Below are 20,343 nucleotides of genomic sequence, written 5' to 3'. Positions count from 1 at the left end.
AACACACTGAACCCAAGGTAGGAATTTCTCCTCCCTGTCCCAACCATCTGTTGTCATCCTTTGCCTTAAAATGCTTCTCCTTCCAGGTGTCATGGGCAGCCCACCCAACTGCCCGGGCAGAAATGCACTCACCGATGCACAGGTTCCCACTCAGCTTGGCAAACCCATGCCCATGCACAAGAGCCCTCCAGCAGTCTGTGTTGCTCCGGCCGAAGAAGCTCCGAGCTGCAGGCTGGGCTGCCTGGGTGAGGTGGCTGGGCTGCTGGCTGTCCCGGCCGCACAGGAGCGAGCCAGTGATGCGGAGAGCACCCCAGGAGCGGGGTGCCTTTGGAGCCCCGACTCCCCTGCTGCTATGTTTCACGGCAGCCCTGAGGATGCTTAACAACTCCAACACTGTGAACAGTCAAGGAATTCAATCTGTAAAGTACCACAGAAGGTGTTAGGGAATAAGCAGAGAAGGTGCAGCCAGCGACTGCAGATAGGTGACCAAATAGAAAGGAAGCCAGAAAACTACCGAGCAGCTTTCCAAACGGGAAAGAAAGAGCCTTCAGCGGCAAAGCTGTCTTCCGCTGGAGCCTTGTGGGCTGCACTGTTGTGGAAACGTTACCACTGCATAAGCCTGCCCTCTAGTAAAGATCAAAATGGACTTTTATTAAAAACTTTTAAGAGGTTTTTTTTTTTTTTCTTTAATCAGGGAAGGACATTTAAGTAGTTAAAATCTCTGTTACAAAGCTGGCCTTTCTATTAAGCCACCTTTCTTGCCACAAGGCAGAAGATGACCTGCATTGTCACCGGCAGCAGGTATTGCGCAGGAGCCTAAAACAGATGCCAGAAAGTCTTTCAGGCTGAAAAGAAAATGTCTCAAGTGGGAAGGGGAGTTCTCTGTCCAAAATTCGATTGCTCTTTGAAGGGAGAGCGCTCAGAAGACTGTTGGCTCTCTGACAGCAGGAGGCATCAGGAAGTATTGAACTTTTCTTGGAAAAAGGTGATTTTCTGTGTATTGGAGCAAAGCAGCAGCAAAGTCTCTAATCACACAGAGTATGGGGAACAACAACTCTGCTTTTGTATCCGCAGCAGAGAAATAAGGCTCCCATCACCCACCCCAACCGATTTCATACGTGTATGTGTGTGCAGCACATGAATAACATAATTTGGCAAGGTGCTGAAGATCTCCTCAGCAATGCTGGGCTGCCCTTTTTCAGAAATAAGAGGTAATGCTGCAAGACCAAGAACAACAGGAAATCATTTCATTCTTAACCAAATTCACATTTTTCAGTTTCTAGCAAGCGGAAAGGAATGGAAAGTGATGCAGGCTATATAGCACAATAACATAGCAGCTTGTAAACACACACAGAGGGCTGCTGTTATTATTTATCAAAAATACATTTGTAATCATTTTCTGGAAGTACATGCGGAGGACCATGCTGGGCATCAGGTTCTTACTAATATGCTGTCTCCCCTGTCTGAACTTTCAGTCAGGATACACCTATTTACAATGACAACCTTCATTACAGCCCTGTTACTTCCCTCTCTCATCTTTCCTAAGGAAGCAATGGTGTGTGCAATAGTGACGGTGTCCATCCTTCCACTGTCAGTGCCCTTTGCTGAATTTTGAACCCACAGGAATAATCCCACCCATGCTGGACTTCAAGGTGAGGGTCTCCAAGGCACGACGTCCTGGCAAACTTTGTGAAAAACAGCGGCTGTGCAGAGAGGAGAGACCCAAACATTAACGCATGTGCGCAGGGGTCGTCAACCTGGTTTGCATGGCCCCTTGGCCAGCCAGTGTGAAAGCCCTCCAAGCAAGCTTCTGGTGAGGCACCAGGCACTGAGCGGGGTACCGTGGCAGAAAGGGGTGAAGAGCTGAGGTCTAGCATCAGGGAAGGAAGCTTAAATAGCACTTAAGAGACTGTAGAAGCAGGGAAGCGTTTCAGGGGAGGGCCGAAAGATGTAGGCTTATGCGTATTCTGAGCACAGGACAGAATTTTGAAGGCAATCGGGCTCCACCAGTGTTGCTGTGCAAGGCACAGCATGTGCTCAGACCCTCAGTGCCTAGGCAAGGGCTTGCTGAGGGACACTGGGCAGACATCTCTGGAGAGCTGTTTGGTGATCTCAGATGGCCCCATCCCTCCTGAAAGCACCTACCAAGCTGCTGAACACCCAACAAAAAGGGCCTCGGCGTGGGTACATGAGGTTAGACCTTCAGCTGAGTCAAACCTCTGGCAATCCCCTCATGATTGGGAAGACACAAACCAACCTACAGACCTATGCTTCAATTCCCATGCTGTTTTATCCAATTCCTATACTGAAATCTGTCAATAAGGGCCCTGTGAATGACTATCAGTTTCTCTACCACCAGTGAGTAAAGATTTGGCATGAGAATCAATAATCCCTTAAATTAATCATCAGTTACAACAATAACTGATGACCAAAAAGCCTGGCTGTGCATGCTAATTATTTACTATGTGCCTATGCAGAGGCAGGCAGCCAAACTCACATCCATGCCTCCTGGCAAAATGGTGGGAAGGAAGGCAATTCAGCGCTTTGAGCCCAGGACATCAGACGACAACTCCTCCCACCTCGCTGCTCAGCTACCGTGTGATCGCTTGCTCAACTTGCTCCCCTCTCCCAAAATGACACCAGTGTCACCACGGTCACCGAGCGCTGGGTTACAAGTGACTAAACATTTGGACAGACGCCCAGTGGGACGTTCAAACCTGCACAAACATTGACAAAATCCCACAAGCAGTTCTCTGTACCCGTTGGGGTCTAAAAATATTTTAATCCTGACCCTTGGTTTCAATGTGCCTCACATCTGTAGATGAAGATGGTTATAGCCATTCACGAGCGCACAGTGATTCCCCTGAAAAATGGCTGCACAGGCACCACATCACGAGATGCATCTAAAAGATGCTTAGCTGCAAGCAAATACCAAGACAGTGCTTCTGGCTGTACCATACCGTGATAGGAGTGAAGCTGCAGACACTAAAATAAAAAGAGAACAGTCTACTGCCCATCTAAGTGGCAGCTGCTCCAGATGACTGCGGTGCTGCCCAGCAAATTACTGAGCAGGCAGAGGTGCAATTCCCTGGGACCGCGTGTTAATCGCCTGCATCCAGAGGGTGAGCACAGAGAGACCTGGCAGTAACGCAGCGTGGGAGCACAGGCTTTAGGCTGTGGTGTAATAAACCTCCCTGCCTACAGCCTGACGCTGTTTCTTCCCCAAAGTTACGCCAAACTTGAATAGCAAGGACTGTAAGAGAAGGGAAGAAAAACTGAAATGAGAAAGCTAGGTCATGGCAGAATTGATTTTAGGTGCAGTTTTCCAAATGTAACAGGCAGACTAAAGCAGGCTCTGCTTGGTTAACAGTGGGCATAAATAGAATAACAGAGGCCATCTGACAAAAGCACGAAAACTGCCAAACATGCAAGTGCATCAGATGTTAATGATGATCAAACCTTATACAACAGCTTCTGGAGAAGTCAGTGCCTTCATCCAGCATATGCCCGCGCTCTGTGTTGAACTGCAGTCATCTCCTCTGAGATACTCAGCTTAAAATTCAGACGTAATTGCAGTCATATTTAAAAGCAGGTAGTAAGTGCCAACGACCACTTTCTTGCGTCCCCTACAAATTTGTTCAAGGTCCTCACAAGATTGCTTCAGTTCTGGTGGCCCTTCAGAAATGACGCTCACGTATCTTAACATTTGATCAGGATGTGGGTAATTAGCCAATATGGCCTGGTCTACACAGAAAGCAAACCTGGTTTACATAAACACTCTTCTCTTACCAAAGCCACACAGCAGACAATATCTGAAGAGAGCTCTGAGCTTTAAAAATATGGCTACCTAATTTCAGGGCTGAAGTACAAACCCATTTTCTCTCCCAGACGGTAACAATTCTGATGGAGACAGTTCAGTGACATCAACCAGCGGGCCTCAAGTACCCAGCACAACCATTTTATACGCTCGCACTGAATTCGACAGAACTTCCTTGCCCATAAAACTACTTCTGTGTGTGTTTGGGGCAGTGATGGCAAGACACAGAGTGCCTTCTGACCTTGGCTTAACGAATGAGCACCAGCCAACCTTCAGCCAACCCACAGTGAAGACAAGGTTCTTTAGTTTTGTCCAAATATGAACTCAATAAAGTGGACATAATTCTGCTTTTTTGGGGTGAGACTCCCCGTGTTTTCTTCAATGGACCACCAAAGAGTCCTGTCTTGGCCACGAGTTTTACCTGGGACAGCCGAAATACATTAGTCACTGCAGATAAAAAACTATCAAACAAACAAAAAGCCCACAACTTTTTTTTCCCCATTTAAAACAAAAAGCTAACCCCTACATGAAATTATCCAAGGGCTGAGACCAATTTGTCAATACTTGTGAAAATGAGTACAGTTGTACAGAGTAAAAGGCCAATAAATTCAGCGCTGAAGCATGGCCACCAACCTGCAGAAGGGAGAGGAGTTTGCCTTCTCAATGGAAGGCAAATACCCACCACCAGTGGCTGACTCATCTAGTTTGGGTTCTCAGCACCAAGGTGCTTTCAGACCTGTGGAACTGTTTGATCGTGCCCGGCAATGCTACGGGAGAGGTCACTGAAGCCTCAAAGGTAAAAACGCAGAGCAATTTACTGCTTCTCACGCTCACACCACTTTTCTATTGCAGCACCTTTAACGAGAACATCAAAACCAGGTAAGTCTCAGTGCACTGTAAATTTGCTGCCAGTTTACTGGGAGGATCCCAAACAGGCTGTTAGAACAAAATCTTTAGTCTTCCACGAATCACAGCTATCTTGAAAACCAATGGCAACTTGGAACAAACCCAGCACCCAGAACATTAAAACAGTACACGCTGTATGGTCATAGAAATCCCCTGCCCGTTTTCCTGGGCACGTGTAGCTTCTTTTGCTACAACTGATTTTTTTTTTTTCTCTTTTGTTAAAGGATGCTGATATAAAACACAGCACCACACAAAAACACACAGAGGCAGTTGATAAAAACAAGAAGCAGGGCCCTGTGCCTGCCACTAAACCGTTCAGTCAGTATGCATACTAATTACTCAAACGCCCCTCTCCTTAATATTTTTGCACAGCATGGTATCACTTGGATATTTGGGAACTCACCCACCTTTACTAGACTTGTAGCCCATCCGAGATTAAGGGCTGTTTGTGAGACAGACTGTAGGGTAGCAGAGACTGGCAAGTGAACTCGCCTGTGTAGCTATGTTGTTCTTGGTCTTCAAGCTAGTTTACCTACCTTTGTGCTAAATATATCTTAAGAAAAGCCAGTGACAGCTGATGGTTGCCCTTTCTTTGACAGAGTTGGTCAGTGACCGAGGGCCTTCCTCAGTCAGGTTCTCTATACTCCCACCAAGGACTGGCCCAGCTCCTGAGATACTGGCAGCATTATGTGTCTCTAATCAGCGGTAAATCATGGCTATTACACCTTTAGATTCCCATGGGCTCTTTGTTGATATCCACATGGGACCATATGGTTTGAGAGTCTACAACTGCCCATAGCAAATTTCCCCAGTAAAATTAAGGTCAGGCTTTGAAGGGAAGTTGTATTTTCCAAAGGACAGCAGTGTAAGAATGCAACTCTGATGCCTTTTGATCTGAGGTCTGCTTTACTAGTAGTGGTGAACCTTTGCCAGAACAATAGGTCTTTAGAGTAGCTTAATCCTAGAATATATATGAAAAAAGCTTTACCTAATCTAAAGGTACCCAAGTATTCTTATTACGCTCACAGCCAGCCCATCTGATTTTACAGGCCTTAAAATCCTTCATATAATTGAACTGCGCTTGCTCCTGAAGAAGCTGTGGTTTGGGTTTTTTTTTTTAATCTTAATGGTTCACATTTTTGTCTGAAAGTTGCTGCTATGAAAACAGCTGCTCCAGAAGATGATCCCATGGTGTCAGGTCAACTTCAGGGAAAGCTTTGCATTTCCCCTTTATCCTATTAGCCCATGAGGTTAATCTTTTAGGTTTCAAAGAATAACGTTACTCCATCAAGGCCTGGCTGTTGCAAGGAGTCCCTCCTCACCAGAGCACAGACAGTTCACAGCCAGCCACAACTGAAGTTAGTGGCTGGAGACTGGCCGATTCAAGAGCAGCCAAGTTTCCTTGCAAAGCCGGACATGTCAGGCTGTGGCTACAATGATGATGGCTCATTGTCTAATTTTCTCCCCCTTGCTTTCCCCAAATTTCTATGCCTCCAAACCTGGCTGATCAGAATGGCAGAAGAAGTGAAGGACACTTGGTGAGCAGAAAATGGAAACTTCACTAATCAATAAATTAAAAGGGGAATCACCTTACAATTTACTCCACCCCTAAGTGTTTCTTCTTTTCCCAAGAGACTCAGTTCTTTCATACAACAGGCAGGTTTTAGTACTCTTCCCATATGCAAACCCATCATTAACATCCACACAATTTGCTGCCCCACGTGGCAGCATCGATCAAGCCTTGCCTTGGAACAATTACTGCTCAGTGCAATTCAGGGGAGCGCTCCTCCTCTTTGGTGGTCCTCCCTGAGAATCCTGAAAAGGCAAAGGATGAAGGAGACAGGGGAACATCAAATGGGCTAGGCTGTCTTTATGGATCTTAGTAGACCATGATTTAAAAAAAACCAAGTAGGTTTTTCTGTTGCCTAAATGCCACCCATTCTTTTTGCCTTGTAGAAAGCCTAGCATATTGTTTTCATAATCACGTTATTTGGATAACACAACAGCGATTTAGATTAGGATTTGTTTACACAGCTAAATATGTTGAGTAATGAAATTAAAATGAGCTCTCTGCTTCTGTCACATCTGCAATAGTAACTGGCTTCTTATGGTTGAGTACAAGCCTGCTGCACAGATGTTTCTTGATAAGGTATAAATCAGTGTTAGATGCTGTTTATTACAGCGCTTTTACTGCCTTCTTCCGTGAAGGAGGGAATGTTGCCTGCACAGCAACCAGATGTGACCTGCAAGACTGTATGAAATACCATTACAAGCAAAAACAGGTCCCATATTCCATATCAGCATCTGCAATGGCTCATTAAGTATTTATCAGACCATTTGAACACTTCTACAGGTCCTAGCATCATACCTCTACCAGAATTTACTTATTATAACCTGCAATGAAAAAGCCAAGCATCCTGTAAAGCGACTGGTGCCTGAAATAGTAGGAGATCCCATTTTAGTCTGGTTTCCTGCCTTAAAGGTCAAATTTCTGAGCACACACTGCTGCTAGAAAGTAAGATACTGTGAGAGATCAAGGCAGCTGCTTTTCAGGGCATTGTAGGGAAGAGTTTCTCTGTTCTGTCATCCTGCCCCACGTGATACCAATCCTTTGGTGGTGACAGGGGAACAGACTCATCTTGCACTGGTACCTATGTGAGGAGAACTGAGACAAGGGAGCTCCTCACCCAGGGAAGGCGGCACAGCTCAGAGCGCCTTGCTAAACGCCTCTGCTCAGCTCTGCAGGAGCAGGGGGATCCAACAGGAAAGACTCACCAATGACCCAGCACTTGAAGACAGCCAAGCCTGACCCCAGAGCCACACTGGTTCCTTCTCTGTAGCAGATGAAAGCAATACCCACGTGCTCTAAAGGTAAGAGAGCCAAACTTCACAAGATGTACTTCTTCGAAGGTTTCTTGAAGCAAAACCTGGCATTTCTTATTTGAAAAAAAGAGGGAGGGATGGGTTTTTCTTCCCTGAGCTAATCTGTGTCTCTGATTTGCTTCACTCGTTACACGGACAGAAGATCCTGTCAACACAGAAATAATGCCAAGTATTTACAGTTTAATGGAACCCAGGGACCAATTAACAACACAGGAAACCACCAGGCAGTGTATTTCTTATTGTAACAGGAGGGAAATCTTACATTACCGCTGTTCCCCCATTTCTTAAAATAAAGCGCCAGCGCTTTGTCAATGATTTCTTAGCAGTAAGGTTTATTATCTGCTAGTTTTACCATTGCCCATTTATCAACTGTTTTCCATGTGCTAGGTTCAGTCACAAAACCCCTCTCTTTACTTGTACCCCCTAACCCCAAAAAGAAAAAAAAAAAAAAAAAAAAAGAGAAAAAAGAAAAAAAAAAGGAAAAAGCAACTGTCACTCAGGCTTCAGAGCAGCAACGCTAGAACCTGCCCTCAACCCCAAGTTCTCGAACTGCTGATTCTTCAATAGCTTGATGGATGCGATGCACCTCATCCTGCGTTAAAGTCCTCTCCGGGTGGCGGTAAATGATACGGTAGCAATGGCTGACCTTCTTTGTCCTACAAAACATAAACCAAAAGAGGACTCATAAATACACGTGCCTACAAATGCAAATACATGAGGCCAAACACTTACCCCCTGGATCATTTTTTATTTGCGGTCTAGTTTTGTTCCTGTTGCTTGAAAATCACCTTAATGCTAAAATACACAGTCCGGAGAGGTGGGACTGAGCTGCATTTTAATTCTGGCACAGGATTTTGCTGAAGTCCACCCACACCTCAACTTGTATTGCAGTGTGGTAGCTTCTTACCAGAGCAAAAAAGTGCAGGAGGAGGGCTACACTAACACCACCGAACTGCTGCTGACACCACAGCTCTCTCGTTCTGGTGCTAGTGGGGTTACCTCGAGGGAGCACTGTGCACACACGGCCCCCTCAAACCCATGGGGCTGGTGGTGATGGGCATAAGGAAAATACCACGCAACCTCTGCGTGCTGGAGAGCAATGTCGCTAGCTAATGCGGGGCGTCTCACAAGCCTTGCCACCCAGGCTCCAGCCGGGAGGAGGAGACCCAACCCACAGCTACAAAACAGAGGAAAACATTTATTTTTCAATTCAGGTGATACTTTGCCTTTGCTGGAAATCAGAAACAAGGGCAAAATGCATCTGAAGTCTCTGTTTGGGGGAGGAGGACAGAGATGCAGGACAAGGGTGGCCGTCACTCCCAAAGCGGAGCACCAAGTGGCAGCGCCTGGGCACTGGCCGCGCTGCAGCCAAGGTGCTGGGAAGAAACAGGGCGAGACATGACAGCAGGCACACATGGCAAAATTTCTTACCCCTTGCTGTGGAAAGGAAAAGGCAAAAGAGAATAGGGAAAAGGAATGGGGAAAAGGGAATGATGGGGGGGGGGGGAGAAGTATTTAAGAGTTGATGAGTTAGGCAAAGACAAGTTAATGCAAAGCCAGGAGCAAACCAGTAAGTGGAATAAGAGCAAAACATCTGGCTCTCCATCAAAAACAGGCTGGAGTACACAGCTCTTGCAAGGGCATCTCTACAGCTGCAGTGCTTGTGTCACTGAATTTAAATGGCAGTCGTGGCATCCTTTTTATTTTTAGTTTGAAATGAAGCCCACACAGCTTCTTCTTTCAGTGGTGAACACTGACTCCAGTGAAAGAAAGAAAATCTGAGGGGAAAAATAACAGGAAACCAGAGATCAAGTACTAGGCAGAAGGATCTCCCAGACCGGCAGAACGCTGCATTTAATGGCACACAAAGGCATTCAGCAAGCTTTGGGTCATCTCTCTCCTGAAAATTGTTTCCTGTTAGAAACCGTGTTTATTATGACTATTTGATTAAAACTAAGGTTATATATGCTCATACACAAAGATAACTCTCAAGATACTCATTTCAACCTCAAATCCTACTAGAAACAGGCACAGGTATTTTTTATCTCAGAATAGCCATTTGATACCAACTTTGTCCCACCCAACATGGGTGGGAAGCTTGCCCTGCTCCCACTGGTAGTTTACAACAAAAAGGTTATTTCAAATTAAAGCATTCCACCTTTTTTTTTGTGTGCTCTGAAGATAAAGCAAGTTAAATCTGACTAGCGTAGGAAAGGGCAAACTGCATTTCATAAAGTGTTAAGCTGACTGCAGTTAACTGCTAAAAACCAGCCAAGAGCTTTCCCTGGGTGCAGGTCAAATGCTATAGAAAAGCGATCTTTGAGAAACGAGGGGGAGGGTGTAACTATGGGGAAGGTGTTGCTCTGCTCTCCACCTCTGCAAAGCAGTCGAGAGGACAGACCTGGGAGAAGCAAGTAAATGGAATTACAAGGGCTTGGCCAGATGCTACGTTGTAAGAGAGAAATTTGAGTAAGAGAGAAGGATAATGTATTGGGGCTCAACAGAAACAATTTTCAAAACCAGGCTGGCAAATACCATTACAGCTGGTAATGGTGCTAGAGCAACCCACCTGATCAAAAACATCTGCATACTGCTTTGGCTGAAAATCTATTCAGAAGATGTACAGTCACAGGCTTGATCCTGAAGTCTTGTATATACCGGGAATATACCCCGTGATGGAAAACTCATTACCACCATTCAATGTGATGTAAACACAAGTTTGCTTAACGTATTTAAGCTGTGGTAGGGGTAGCTACAGCACTGTTTCTTCAGAGGTCATGGTTAACTGAAGGTAATGATTTCTCTTGACCCATGTGTTTACGTATCCCGCTCCCTCCATCCTAGCGAGCAGTTCATTCGTGAGGCAAATGGAATAGGTCAGAATAGGATGCAATAGTTTCTTGTGTGTGTTGTGGAAAACCAGCACCCTTAGGAGGGATTTAAATTAGGAAAGGGTAGATGTCTTACAGAGCAGCACTGGACTAGAATGGTTAGCTGCAGCAGAAGTTAAGCATCGGTGCAGGAGAAATAAAACAGGGATTGAATTAAGCGTAATTAATCTAAATTTAATTATAGCAAAAAATGATGTAACTACTAATACATGTAGCTGGCTACACATAACTCACATGGTTGGTATGTTACATTTTTCTCCCACCATTTAGCTAGGTTTATTCGCATCTTTGATACTAATTAGAAAGAAGGAGTATAGTGGTTCAATGCTATTTCAATAAAAGACACACCGCAAGTTTCAAAATCTTAAGCATTGCTTTCAGAGTAGCATCAGCTAACTTTGCAGGGGAGATGGGGAAGAGTACTTCTTGGCTCTTCCCCCTCCAATACTTGCCCCCCTGCCCCCAAATAAAATACCAAGACAATGTCAGTAATCATTGTCATCAGCTGCAACTGGAAACAATTATTGTCAGCAAATAATACATATTTGCTGATTCCCTTTCCTGCTTTCGTTTTGTTCTGCAGAGTCATAGAGTGTTTGCCTACCTTAAAGACGGCTCTGCTAATGCATAATGAACTCTCTGCTGCATGTCATGCTGCAGCCTGACGGTACAGAAGCAGTAGCTCTCTATCCTGAGCAACAGAAAATTTGAGGCCAAAACTTAGAACAAGTGCTTCACCAGGTAAAAAAAAAAAGATAATAATAATAAAAAAAAAACCTAGAAGCTTAACAGTGAGCGCATTGGGCTTTATTTACCTAAACTGCACTGCCAGACAAGACCATGCGGTTTGCAGTCACATGGACTCCTCTCCCATTAGGTTTCAGCTGATCTTAGTGTCACAAGTCTCCTCTGCACCAGCCTGCGGCTTTCAGGTAATGAAACGCAGTGAATACCATGAAGCACTGCTCAAAGGGAAAAGGAAGACAGGGATTTATTCTGATGCCGCAGGAGGAAACAAGCGTACGGACCATGAACAAACACTGGAGTGAAACAATGCCTAATGCTCTTTCGTACTTTTTTTGGAGGAAACAGCTTTGCCTCATGATTTTCAGGAATTGGCACACAGCCACCTCTGCGTGCTAGGGAGCTGCTCACTGCCAGGTCAGACTCACTGCGCGGGGCCAGCCTGAAGGTCAGAGAGTATGTTTCGATATTTCAGCCTGATACCTGAGCACAGCAAGAAATTAAGGGGCCTTAGTCTGCCACTAGTCTAATAAAACAAACATGAAACCAACCTGACGCTGGTCCTAGGGCTGGAATGAAAGGGTATGTTAGGCAATAAAAATGAATACCTGTGTGTTAACTTTCCCTGCATGGGAGTCGACCAAAGAATGTTTTAAAAACAACTAGTCTAGAAAGCTGATCCCAGAAACTACCAACAGCAAAACACGTAAACATACTAGGGAACCTGTCTTGGTGATTAGAGAAGCCTAAGACACAGGGTCATTTGGTAACCAAAATGTTGCCTAAAGAATCAATGCCTGGTATTGGCATTTGTCTCATCCACATGCAATACCGTAACAAGAATGACGATTTCTCCATCCTGTACTTGAAGAGGAAGAGATAAAAGGGGGAGCAGTGAGTGGGGGAAAACCCCACTTTTTAGCTGTGTTCTACTTTCCATCTGTCTTAAAGCACGGAAGCACAAAGACTTCTGCAGGGAGGTTACCCCTGCTCTTAGGTGGTGAGGACAACACAGAATCAGACATTTTTCTAGAAAGCCGAATTTACTTTAAGGAACAGAAAAGTAGAGGTGACAATCTCCCACAGCATCAAGGAGCGAAAAAGAGTCCCATCTCTTTTGTACCCTGAGCAGTGCACTAAGCAGTACTACTCACCACCATATCTATATTGCACCTTTTCCTACAGAATATTGTTTAAAATGAAAGATCTACACACATGGTAATGCAAGTATTTGAGATTATTTTCTCTCTGTTAAGTGAGTTGTGTTAACGAGGTTCTTTGAGGGTCTTCCAATTCCTGCCATAGCAGTTTGTATCCTATATCCCCCCAAAAGATTCATCGCGTTATTATTACCTTACATAAACCTTCACACAGTACTCAGTGACCACTACACGCTTCTCAGACACCATGTCATGCTCTGAGTATGCATAGAATGACCTCAGGGAAGAGAAAGGCTTGTTTTGTTTGCAATGATGTCCTGAAAGGGAGGATGATGGGAAGAAATGAAAATACTGTCTCACGTTAGTTGCTAAAGCCATGTGGAGAGCTCAGCTTTGGTTTTGCTTTATGGCTCCAGCAGTTCCAGAATGGTTCATGTTGTAAGTGGAAATGGGGAAGAATATTAAACTGCATGAAGATGATGAAGAAGAAGATGTAACTACCTTTTCCTATTTGTTTCATGCTTCCAAACCACATCTACCACTACGATAGTAGGCACGACTGCTAAATATCACACTATAAATTTTAAATTGACAAATAGCATCCTTTACTAGGCACCACATCATGGAAAATGGCAAAAGGCTTGTGCTATATACCTTACTGTCAATGGCAAATAATTCAATTACCATGGTGATATGCACGTAGAATATAGCAGTAATTGTCTGAACAAAGGCCCTTCCCAAAGATGCATTCTCATCAGTCCTTTCAAATGCTAATAATCCATTTCTCTGTAAGAGTGTATTGTATACAACAGCATATTTTAAAAAATGGACATGTTTTTGTTTAAGGTGATTTTGATGCTAGTGAAAGGCACTAGATCACCTCCAGAAGAAAGAATTGTTTTAAACCCATGGGAAGCAGGGAATGGTCATTTCTCTTACACATCTTTTCCAGCTGACACCTGGAAGAAGGATGGTTCAGCTTCAAAGATAGTTCAGGTCAACATAACCATGTTGAGACTGTCAACATTATTTGACCGCTGTGGATTTTTTTGGTGGTCACTTTAAAGGAGCGGCATGTTCACTGACAGACAGTTGGGCTGAAATATTGTTCTTCTATTTCACAAAACTGAGACTGTAATGGACTTTTTGCTCTTTTCTAATTGGAGTTGGTGAAATTTGTGTCTGAATACCAAGCCCTGAACCTGCTTGGCCTTTTCATTCTTTCCTTCTTTAATATTAATTCCATTTTAAGCTTTTCTCTTAAAGTAGAAAAAGAAGTCAAAATGCAGTTAATAGCCAGCTTATTGAGAGAGATAAAGAGCACAGTATGGGATGCAACGGCAAAGGACATAAATAACACCTACTAGTTAAGGTAATGAAAGGTAGATGAAAAATGAAAGCACGCGGAAACTTTCCAGCTTCTCAGTCACTGAGACACCATTAAATAGCCATAAATAGGATCTAAGCCATTGTCAAGTATCTGAAAACACTGAACTGGTTAGAAAGTTTTGATCATGATTTTCCTTTTCTACCTAAATCTATCACCTAATTTCTTACATGCAGGAAGAGATACAAACAGATGTATACTGAAAAAAAAAATTCATAAGCATCACCTGGAAGAGAAAGCCTCCTGGCTGTTAGATGTACTCACTAAACGTTTAATGAAACGATTCAAGTGATTACTTGTGCTTTGGCCCAGCACTTTGGCCCATAACGACCTTTTGTCATTTCGGCAGACCACCTTGATTTGTTGGTACATGTCGGCAAAAGAAGAACTAATGTGAGCGGTGCAGGGCTTTTCGCCGCTGGTTCCCAAGCAGAGGGAACTCTTGTAAACAGACCGAGTTACACAAGAAACTGAGAGAGTATTTCCCTTGTACACTGTTACGGTCATCTCAGTAACCAGCCAATGATACAGTCAACCCATCTCAGATCCAAGCACTTCCCATTAAAAAGCTCTTAAGCCTCACAGCATCAAAAGTAATGGAATCCATTACACGCAGGCAACAATGAAATATCACTAGGGTGAAGAATAAGGAAAATAATATCATTCTCCATTATACCAAAAGAAAATCCAAAGTCCCCACTGGATCATAAGCTAACTGTGACACAGATTTTTGCTGCCATAGAAGGCCAGGAAAAAACTGCAAAGCCTGGGGGATTGGGATTGTGGTTTGTTTTTTTTTTTCATTTTTAATACAATGACTCATTGATTCCTTGAAGAAAGCAATGATCAGTGGTTGTAAAGCAGGTATGAAGCCAGTTCTCAAAGGGATGGATTCCAGCACCAGTGACAACTGCTTGTCCTCCAATCTCCCTCTCTTTGGGAAAATCATCTATCAAGCACAGGCGACAGATTCCCCATCATATCTGATCTACGCCAATACTGAGGAATCCATTCCACATGGATTTAAACTTGGATGTGACTGAGAGTTGTCCCTCTTGTAAGATGAACTTTGTGCTCTCAGTTCACACTGGGCCTCCTCGATTTTTAGGGGCTCGTCACTCCATCTAGTGAGTCAGTTCAAAATCCTGCTCTAAATCCAGGAAGATTCAAGAGGAAGCTAGAGGCTGAATATCTTTGAGACTTGCCTTGCTGTCAGCATAGCAACCCTGGAGTGCTCATCATGCCAGACAGATGCAACATTATGCACTTTTAATGGAATCAGTCTCTCAACTTACCAAGGCTGAGCCTTTCAGGAATAGAAGAAAGCCATGCAGTGGGCATGCACACAAAGATCAGAACATGTGCAAGCCCGCGAGGCTCAGAATAGGGTACGAAAACCTGCTTTTTCGTTAGGGTTATCACTACAACAGACACAAGGACTGCACAGGTAGAGGAAAAAGCAAACTTTGATACAAACGCACATACAAAATCCAGTGAAATTACTTCTACCCATAGCAGCGGCAAACAAAAAAAGGTTGTTTGGTAAAATATTTGAGATACTTCATTTGATGTACTAAACATAGAAAATTAATTGGATGCTGAAAGCAAGAGAGAAAAAGCGACAGTCTCAGCATCAGACAGGACAGAATACCTGTTCTGTGTACGGCACAGGGTTTTATTTCAATTCACTTTCCCTAGTTTCACTGAAAAGGTTCTGTGTCAAATGCCTTTCAAAGTCTAATTGTGTTTCACCAAAACAAAATGCAAAGGGTAAAACTATTTGTTATTTGTTGTTTAAAAATTGACCGCTAGAGGCTTAAACATTCTCCAACCCAGCAAACAAAAGAACAAAATAACTCAATTTGGATATTGTGTCTCATGGGAACTGCCATCTAAGCTCCTTGACTTTCTCCTTCCCTGGGTAGTTCAGAACCCATGGCAGGACTACATTTCCCATGAGAGGCCAAGGCAAAAAATTCCTATGATGGATCACCTCCTCTCTCCAGAAAAGAAACTTGGCTGACATAGCTGATGAGGAACCAGAGCATTTTAAGAACCGAAGCATGCGATACCTGGAAGTCCTGGCAGCTGAAGTGCTTTGGCTGCTAGCCAGAAAACTCTTGCAGAAAAATCTACATTTTCAGTGAGTAAAACCACAACAAATCAACACATTTTCTGTCATTGTTGGCTCCCCCACTTTTCCCACATTTCTCTTGCCTACTAAATCCCTAGTAATTTAATGGTAGAATAAGGTAGCTCTGGCAGCAACAGGCTCCTCCAGGTCTGGCAGAACTTCATGACTTCGATATCTCATTCACAAGTCCTTCTGCCCTTCCAGGGCAACTGGCTCGGACTGGAGCGGGTCAGGGACCCAACCTGTTTGCAAAGAGTAACTCTGGAAGACACACTGTGTTTGCAGAGTTGTTGTGCTTCTTGTGTAAAGACATTATATTCATCTCCCTCTGAGCCAGAGCATCCAAGTAAGAGGATGGAAGAGGCTCTGGTCCTACTTTGGTCAATATTAATGACTCCATCACTGGTCATTAGCCACAACAGTATCACTCAAAAGTTTCCAAGCGAATGCAACCGAAATGCCATCTGGAAGCACTTAAGAGTGACAACCTATCTCAATAATCCGAACAAATCCAACACGAGAGGTGAATTTGGACACTTTCAAATGCTATCTAAAATATTTATAGTAAAAATGTTAAGTGTGATACCTTTGCAGTTCTTCTGAGTGAAAGATCAAAGAAGAGAAGTATAAATATTTAGCAGTTTTTTCCCCCAACTAGATGTTAATACTAAAGGCTACAAAAAGTATTACTAAAAATAACATTGCTGTCAAATTAAAACATATTTCATAATCGAGTAAAAAGGGAATTTATATGAGAATTTAAAACAATTCATTCTCCTAGGAAATGAAGATGGATGGGAGTGACAGCTGGTTCAGATGTATCTCCACCGAGTACTAGCAGAAATCAGGGTCTACAAAGTTAGATGGCAGAAAAGCACATGGGAAAGACAGAATGCTGTTTCATGTTCTGGTATAGATTCCATCACTGAGAGGAGTGGGTTTGTCCTCACCGTGCCCAGGAGCTAGGTGTTTAAAGTTCCCTTTACACTCGCTGAGAGTTGAGGTAAAGAGGAACGTGCATGGCTCTGCACTCAGATCAAGAACCTAAATGGTTTTTCCAAGGTCACATAGAAAATAGATGAGAGAGGGGGGACTGGGATAAATTTAGGCACAGACCCTTTGAGTTACCCTTCTTTCAAGTTACTCTTCCCAGGCACACATGCTTCCAGTCACCCTTCTTTTCTGCAAATTGTACAGCAGCCCTGGAAACAAAACAGGCTACGGCAGGGAAAAAACAACTCATCCCATATACAATGGACAGGGCATGGAAAAGTGCAGACCCAACATCAGGATAACCAAGTGTGCTGGGTTTGGGGTGAAAAACTAGTCCCAAATCAGGAGAAAACAGGACAGGGAGAAGGAGAAGGGAGCAGGAATAGATTTGATTAACCCAAGACCAGAAGATAGGAGAGACTTAAAAAATTGAAAGCACAGATTAGAAGAAATCACTTGCCCTTTTTTGTGTAAAAGCAACACATTAAAAGCGCCTGCCCACCTGGGCAGCCTGCAGCACTAGAAAGCAACTAAAAAACATTTGTATCTCTGTGTGTGCAAATATAGGGAGTTTCTCAATGGGGCTGCTTACAGTATCTGTTAAACCTGGTGAAAATTCTGCAGCTGCTTGCAGAATTAAGTGTTGTTTACTATCTCCTTCCAGTCCATAGGTTATTTTTCCTCTCAGAATTGTCAGGTTTTATGAGCCTTAATCTGGCTAACTGGTTTTGTTTTGGAGACGCAGAAATTCCCCACTTTCCCTCCCTGAGGGTAGTGTGGTTCCACACAGACAGTCACAAGAAACCTGTTCTCATTGCTTTTCTGACAGTCGCTGCCTTGGGAAGATAACTCAGAAAAAGTCCTCAAAGTGAGGATAACTACTGGCCAGCAGACTGAACTCCTGTTAGCACACAGGAAAACTGTTGGGCTGTTAAACATTTCTCCTGCTGGGTCCCCTTTGCACAGGTAATTTGGACCACAGTAATGGACAAGGAGCCTGTGCCTTGTAGGTGTGGCTTGCCTGGTTATTTTGAATATAATGAGGGGGGAAATGTCACCGCACCATTGAAACTAGCCACACGATGCCAACACATACCAGTCAGGGGCATTGGCCAGAACTTTTACAGCTGTCAAAACGAGCATTAGTTTGGAAAACTCTAACTGCCATGTTTGGCATGTTGCCCCCTTAATATTACGGTTACTCTTTATGAAAAGACAAATGAAAAGAAAAATGCGAATGTGAGGATGCATGCATAGTGAACACTGCCTCGGTAAGATGATATGAGCATCATGCAATAAAATATCATGCGTTTTGTTGACTAAAGGTCAGGGCACAAAATAAGATCCATCATTCTGCAAGTACAACGAAATTATTGGTCTGCCACTCAAGAAAGGAAAGAAAGCCATTGAGACCTTACACTAGGAAGATCAAAATACCAATTTTGCTAAGACTTTACTAAAAAAGGCCAACTGATCCTCTCACTAGCAGGAATTAAGAGCACCAAAGAAGTGATAAGATTTCAGCCCAGGATGGGGAATACACAGGGAGCGCTAGAGTAAATCAAATGTTCTCAAATTGTCCAAGAGATGAACTTTGCCCTGAGATACTTTAGCAATGAGCAGAAGAAATCTCAGAGCTGTTATCAGTTGTCTTTGAGAGTTCACGGAGGACAAGTAAGGTACCACATGTCTGAAAAAGGTCAAATAGAGTGCTTTTTTTTGAAAATGAAAAAAACCCCAAAAACCTAGGGAGCCATAGGAACTAAGGATCATTTGCTTTTACTCTGAATTCCCAGAAGGACTCTGGTGCAGATAACCAAACCACTTGTAAGCAGACATGCTGGGCGCCAAAATAGGACTGTCATGGTTTAACCTGGCTGGCAACTAAGCACCACGCAGCCGCTTGCTCACTCCCCCCCTCCCTCAGTGGGATGGGGGAGAGAATCATAGAAAAGAAAAAAAAAAGTAAGACCCGTGGGTTGAGATAGAGACAGTTTAATAAGAGAGAAGAATAACAATAGTAATAACAATAATGCTAAGAGAATACAGAATATATAAAAAAACAAGTGATGCACAATGCAATTGCTCACCACCTGCTGACCGATGCCCAGCCCGTCCCGAGCCGCGATCACTCCCCCCGAGCCGCGATCACACAGCCCGAGCTGCGATCACTCTGCCCGCGACCGACTGACCGAACAACCCCCCCGAGCATGACGTTCTATGGTATGGAATAGCTCTTTGGACAGTTTGGGTTAGCTGTGCTAGCTGTGCTGTACTTCCAGCTTGTTATGCACCTGGCCGAGCAGGAGAAGCTCAAAAAGTCCTTGAGTAGTCTGAGCACACTTGGCAACAACTAAAAACATCAGTGTGTTATCAACATTCTTCTGGTACTAAATCCAAAACACAGCACTATGCTAGCTACTATGAAGAAAATTAACTCTATCCCAGACGAAACCAGGACAGATGTATCGAGCAAATCTAGTCAAAACAACCTAATTTCCCTCTATAAAGGGGTAACAGGCTAATAAATCAATAATCAATAAATGAAACAATAAACTGCAGGAAGTAGCAAACACCATGGGGGGCAGGTAGGTGTGTAGGGGTGTGTATGTGCATATGGCACATATCTTCACAGTCAGCTAAACCAGATAAGAAAAAAATGGTCTAAGATCATTATGCCATGAAACACGGATTCATTTGGCAGTTGCAAGCAGTTTCAGACAAAGTTGAAAAATCTTAGGAAAAAATTTTAAAAGTTGTAACAAAAAGTGGAAAAAAAAAAGAAGAAAAATACTAAATTCAGTTCATAAAATTAGGTAGTACAAAATCTGTCTTCCTCAATGTTTCATCTTGGAGGGAGTTGCATGAAGGTAGATGAGAAAACTGGTGATCAAGATGATTACAACTAAAAGGTGGTATTCCAAATGGCTGGAGTAGCTGCCAATAATTTGTTGTTTCTGGAAGCAGTTATCCACAGTTCATAGCCAAATCTGAAGGATCGTTCCTGCAGCGTTCTTCATCCTGGCTCACGGATGATGGAATATTTTCATTAATGGAACAGGGAATGCAGCAGAAGTGTTTGTTAACTGGCAAATTACATTAAGCTGGGTAAAACAGTAAGTATAACTGAGGACAAGATTAGAATAATCTGGACAAGATTAGAATAATCTTGACAAACTGGAAAAGCTGAAGGATACAATTCAACCAGGACAAGTGTAAGCTTCTGTCTTTAGCCAAGAGGAACCAGCTGCATGCACAGAGGATGGGGAACAACCGGGCATACAGCAGTGCTGCACAAAGGACCTAAGGGCCACACAGAAGCACGAGCTGAAGGTGAACCCGTGATGGTGTTGTGCTGCTTTAAGATAAGCAAGCACCACTCTGGGACAAACTGCTGGAATGGAGCCGGAGTGACTTCCTTCCACCGT

At 43.7% G+C, this 20,343-nt stretch overlaps 1 protein-coding gene across 1 annotated transcript in view; it reads right to left on the bottom strand.

Moving 5' to 3' along the window:
• Positions 1-8,101: 8,101 nt before the first annotated feature.
• Positions 8,102-20,343, bottom strand: part of FARS2 (phenylalanyl-tRNA synthetase 2, mitochondrial) — a 250,347-nt gene continuing 238,105 nt past the window's right edge. Inside the window, exon 8 of the mRNA XM_009640373.2 lies at positions 8,102-8,262. Within this exon, the coding sequence (XP_009638668.1) occupies positions 8,124-8,262 (139 nt within the window). The 3' untranslated portion in view covers positions 8,102-8,123. The remainder of the gene's footprint in view (positions 8,263-20,343) is intronic.

This window comes from Egretta garzetta, unplaced genomic scaffold (genome assembly GCF_000687185.1).
Source record: "Egretta garzetta isolate BGI_Z169 unplaced genomic scaffold, ASM68718v1 scaffold246, whole genome shotgun sequence".
Lineage (NCBI taxonomy): Eukaryota > Metazoa > Chordata > Aves > Pelecaniformes > Ardeidae > Egretta > Egretta garzetta.
The sequence above is the reverse complement of the archived record's forward strand: the minus strand, read 5'-3'. Positions and strand labels throughout refer to the sequence as shown.